The 4,906-nt window shown below is 36.4% G+C and overlaps 1 protein-coding gene across 1 annotated transcript; it reads right to left on the reverse strand.

Moving 5' to 3' along the window:
• Positions 1 to 2,603: 2,603 nt before the first annotated feature.
• Positions 2,604 to 4,403, reverse strand: CENPW (centromere protein W; the record flags this gene model as incomplete). Its single annotated transcript, XM_010087704.1, has 2 exons — positions 2,604 to 2,630; positions 4,290 to 4,403. Coding segments are annotated over 2 exons (141 nt in total), but the record flags the coding sequence as incomplete, so codon positions are not given.
• Between the last annotated feature and the right edge of the window lie 503 nt (positions 4,404 to 4,906).

Genomic DNA, 4,906 nt, shown 5'->3' on the forward strand with positions numbered 1-4,906 from the left:
TCTTCATTTTGACTTTTCCCTCTTTCATTGATGGTCATAGTGAAAAGGCAGGATAGGATGTCAAAGAGAAGAATACTGGGAAAGCTGCAGAGAGAAGAAGAAAGATAATGGAAAACTAGATAAAGTCTTAGTGTGCCTTTAATTTCTTATGCCTTCTATCCTGCTTCCTGAGGAAATGAAGAGTCACAATTGTATTGTCCTTTAAAACCAGAGGAAATACAACAGTGAGTCAATAGTCTCCATGGTTTCTGAACATTAAATTTCTCAAGGTTTCATGAAAACGAATTAGTAGAACTGATCCCTTATTAATGTGTCAGCATGGCTTTTCCCTCCTAACAGCAGAGAACCAACACAGGAACTCAGAGAACCCAACTTCATTAGGCCTTCTACCACATTCCACTAAGCTTGGAACAGATCTTGCTCCTAGGCAAATCAAAAAAGTTGAAATGGAGACCAAAACAAGTTCCAAAAGAAGCTACAGCACTCAAACAATTGTACAACAAGGAAAAGTATGTGGTTATACATGACTATTACAAGAAAACATTTCAAGGAACAATTAAGAGAAAACATTTCTATCACAGGAAAATCTAGTGGTGCAAGAAAATTGTTAAATCACAGATAGTAATTAGACAGAAAAACATTCATACCTAGTGAGATCTCTCTTATTCTTGAGAATGTACTTCAGATTATTAAGTCCAAATATAGAGTCATAGAATCACAGAATTATAGAAGTGTTAGGGTTGGAAAGGACCTTAAAGATCATCGAGTTCCAACCCCCTTTACATGGGCAGGAACACCCTCCACTAGATCAGGTTGCTCAAAGCCTCATCCAGATTGGCCTTGAACACCTCCAGGGATGGGGCATCCACAGCTTCCCTGGGCAACCTGCTCCAGTGCCTCACCACCCTCACAGTGAAAGATTTCTTCCTAATGTCTAGTCTAAATCGACCCTCTTTCAGCTTATAACCTTTACCCCTTGTCCTCTCGCTACACTCCCTGATAAAGAGTGCCTCCCCATCTCTCCTGTAGGCCCCCTTCAGGTACTGGAAGGCTGCTATTAGGTCTCCTCGGAGCCTTCTTTTCTCCAGGCTGAACAACCCCAACTCTCTCAGCCTGTCCTCACATGGGAGATGCTCCAGCCCTCTGACCAATTTCGTGGCTCTCCTCTGGACTCTCTCCAACAGGTCCAGGTCTTTTTTATGTTGGGGGCCCCACATCTGAACACAGTACTCCAGCTGGGGTTTCACGAGAGCAGAGTAGAGGGGGAGAATCACCTCGTTCAACCTGCTGCTAATGCTGCTTTTGATGCAGCTATTTTGCATCTTTCTTTGTGGATTTCAAGGGAGTAAGAGAAGAAAATGCAAAATAAGGAATCTCGTCAACCTTGTAAGAAGCAGACTGAACTAAGCCCTACGAGTTCATACGAGTGCATACTGTAAAAGGATGACTTTTCATAGGTTGTATACAATTTTTAAAAGTATGTGGACATGATATGAAATTTAGAGTTTTGGCAGTGCTCCAGTTTCCTTAGACCACAAAAATATTTATAAAATGCAATTATTTTTTTTGCTGAGTGTCTAGAATATACTCGGTAACATGTTAAACAAAATTATACTACTCAATATACAATGCTTTTAAAAATTCTTTATTTTAAGAATAGCTCACTGTGTATACGAAGGATCAGCTACCACATATTCCAAAAACCTGTATTATCAGCTAAAACTGCGAGATTCAACTATATCTATATTAAAAGCTTTATTAAAGTGTTAAAACAACAGATTAGGAATAGAAAATTATTTTAATTTAAAAAGTTACTCTTATGTAATGAAGATTTACAGACTTCTGACAAGTTAGGATGACACTCAGAAAGAGGAAGTGGCTTGGCACTCACGCCAACTTCACTATTTGTGCAGGATCTAACTTCAAAAACATAAGCTGCACTAGATCTTTTCTTTCCCATAATGTGCATCTGTCTACACCAACCAAATTAGAGACCCCCAACTTGTCTCATATACCAAATCAAACAATAGGCCAGCTTAACAGTTTAGAGCATGATTTAGAAACACAAAATATGTATTCTTTCCCAGAACACAGAAGCTTTAGTCTACTTTTCAAATTAATTTAAAAATATTAAGATGTTTATAAAGAAATGGAAGGTGGTTTCTACAGCACTTGTTTGAAAGCCAGGATTTTGTTTAGCTAGTGAACCTGCTTTGAACTATATAATCTACAACGGCTTTAGTGAAACCTGCATTTTTATTACTGTTCTCCTTTAAAAGTTTCAAACGTCTAATAACAAATGACACATCATACCTGAAGAGTGACTATGGTATAGGCATTCCACCATTATTATGGAAGAACTTAGGTACATCAAAAGACTTAAATAACAAGTGACATACATTTTAAAACTATGCACGAAGTGTATGAAAATATACATTATAAGATTCTTAATTTTTTTTTAAAGAAACAGCAAGATACTCAGAGTCAGGAGACAAACATCAATAAAACTAAATACTTCCACAAGTGCGAAAACTGGCTCACAGGACCTCACGTTAGCAAGAAAACATGGAAAAACATGCTTTGCAATTCCACTGCTCTGTCTTCTAGCCTCTGCTTTTCTTTAAAATAACCTGCAAAAAGAAAAAAAGTATATTTTATACTCAGACCAAAGGTTCACCTAGCCAAACAGTTTCCAAGAGTAGTCACCAAGGGTAAAAGTCTAGGGAAAAGGTTAGAAATAAAGTAAAATCATACAGGTATATGCCACATCAGAAAGTATGGGGTTTTTTTTAAATAAGAACATTCATAACCAAGAATTGTGTAAAATAAAGGGCTTTTTAAAAAATGAATGCTGAGAAATGGCAATAGCTCCCTTAAGCCCTCAGCAGATTCCTTGAAGCTTTTACCCCATTAGGCCTAGACAAAAAGGAAAAAAAAAAAAAAGATTTGCAATTATACAGCTACTATGCTCAATTTTTGTTTGTAATCCTTTTTTTCTTGCTATATCAAGAGTGCCCAGACCCTTGGAAGGACACTTTTTGGTTTGGAGGTTGAGAAATGAACTTCAAAGTCCAACTGGGACCACTTAAATGTTAACATTATTCAAACACAGGGAGCTTTTCCTTTCTTCTCATCTTAAAAAAAAAAAAGAAAAAAAAAAAAGAGGAGCATAAAAATGTTCAAGTAATGTTAAGACTGCAGTTAAAAAGAAATCACAAATGCATAAGATTCCAACTGTAACATTAACTTGGCTACCCGACACATCCTGTATATATTTCTGTTACTATAGTAATAGAAAGTATCAAACTAAGCATTTCACCAGAGGGAAAAAAAAAAATACTGAAGATAAACAGAAGCCACAGTACCCAAATATCAGATAACACTGAGTTTTGTTCTTCCCATTTGCCCAGCAGTAGTAGGTGGCTGAACAGATAACTCAACAAATTAAAGAGACTGAGTTCCTTCATGAAACCTAGGTAAAGCAGACACATCCTAGTGAGTGAATGAGCTACAAAATACAAAAGGATTTCAGTTATACTTCAACTCTGCTCTAATTCTTTCTAGAGAGACAAAGCTGCATAACGCATTTCTCTTTCCAACTCAAAACTTACCATGCTCTGTAAGGCAGAGGGTTCCTCCTTCACAGAAATTTACACAGTAATTTTTCTTATGCCGAACTACCCATACAGCAATCCACAGTTTGAAGTTCCTTTAGTTCTTCCCTCGCCAAACCCATCACCACACAAAGGATTTGTTTGTTCGAGTAGTATCCACACAACGCTGTGAGAATCCACTTAAAACATCTTTCAGACTAAGCAGGTAAGAACTGAAGGCGTCAGTAAGATATCTGAACCTCTTTGAACTATTTCTCACTTGCTCTAGAAAGTTTCATTTATGTTACTGAAGTTAAGACAGCGTGCTTCCTTGATATAGTATAATCTTAAAAAAAGATCCTCCAACTTTGGAATTTGCTCCTGTTCCCTGGGCTTTCAGTCCCTGGATGCTTCCTGGTAGAATACTGTGTAGACTTACCTACATATTGAAACTATGAATTTAAACACGGAATAATCAAGTGCAAATAGGGCTAAATCTAACAGAGCAAGGAGAGTTAATGTGATATCTTGGTGACAGTGAATTATGCCAATGATGGATTAGAGTACGTGACGTTTCTGCAGGTTTTGGATTATAAATAAGAACGTATCAATACTAATACAGAAAACTTTTGTATATGCTGTCATAAGACATTTTACATTGAACAAAAAAGAAAAATATTAAACATGCTTTATTACCTTTGCTGCAGCTATAGTGTGCTCAGGTTTAATTATTTTACTTTTGTTCTCAAAAGCATTTGTCCTGGCTTCTTCTGATAGCCGATGGAGAAACAGTAAGAAGCTCAAATACACCTTTAAAAAGAAGGGAAAAAAAAAATATCAAGGATTCAAACTGTTTAAGTACAGTTTGTTTTTTCAGAGGTTCACTGTTTGAGACAGAGGATTCACATATTAGACTGCTTCCAAATTTCTGAAAGGCATTCTCAAGAAAACAAAGTACCACTCAGTTCAAGTCTTAATAAATTCCCAACACATTCCTTACTGCAAGACTCTTGTAAATAAAGTTTAAATTTAGTATACTTAAACTGTAGAAGTGCTCTAGAAATGATCACACAAAAAATAACTGACCTAACAGAAACGAAATTTTATTTTTATTAGCAGGTTTTTATAATAAAATGTAAACATAAATATCAAAGAATAAGATGAAGCCTTTTTCCTTACTAGTAAATATAATCAGCTTTCAGTGACTACAACAGCCAGACTTAATGAACAGCAAATTCATCCTTGTCTTATCACCAAATGGACCACAGACAAGTTCAAGGACTTCTGCCCCTTTCCAGTGCAAAGGAACATTG

Source organism: Pterocles gutturalis, unplaced genomic scaffold, assembly GCF_000699245.1.
Source record: "Pterocles gutturalis isolate BGI_N339 unplaced genomic scaffold, ASM69924v1 scaffold24811, whole genome shotgun sequence".
In the NCBI taxonomy this organism is placed as follows: Eukaryota; Metazoa; Chordata; class Aves; order Pterocliformes; family Pteroclidae; genus Pterocles; species Pterocles gutturalis.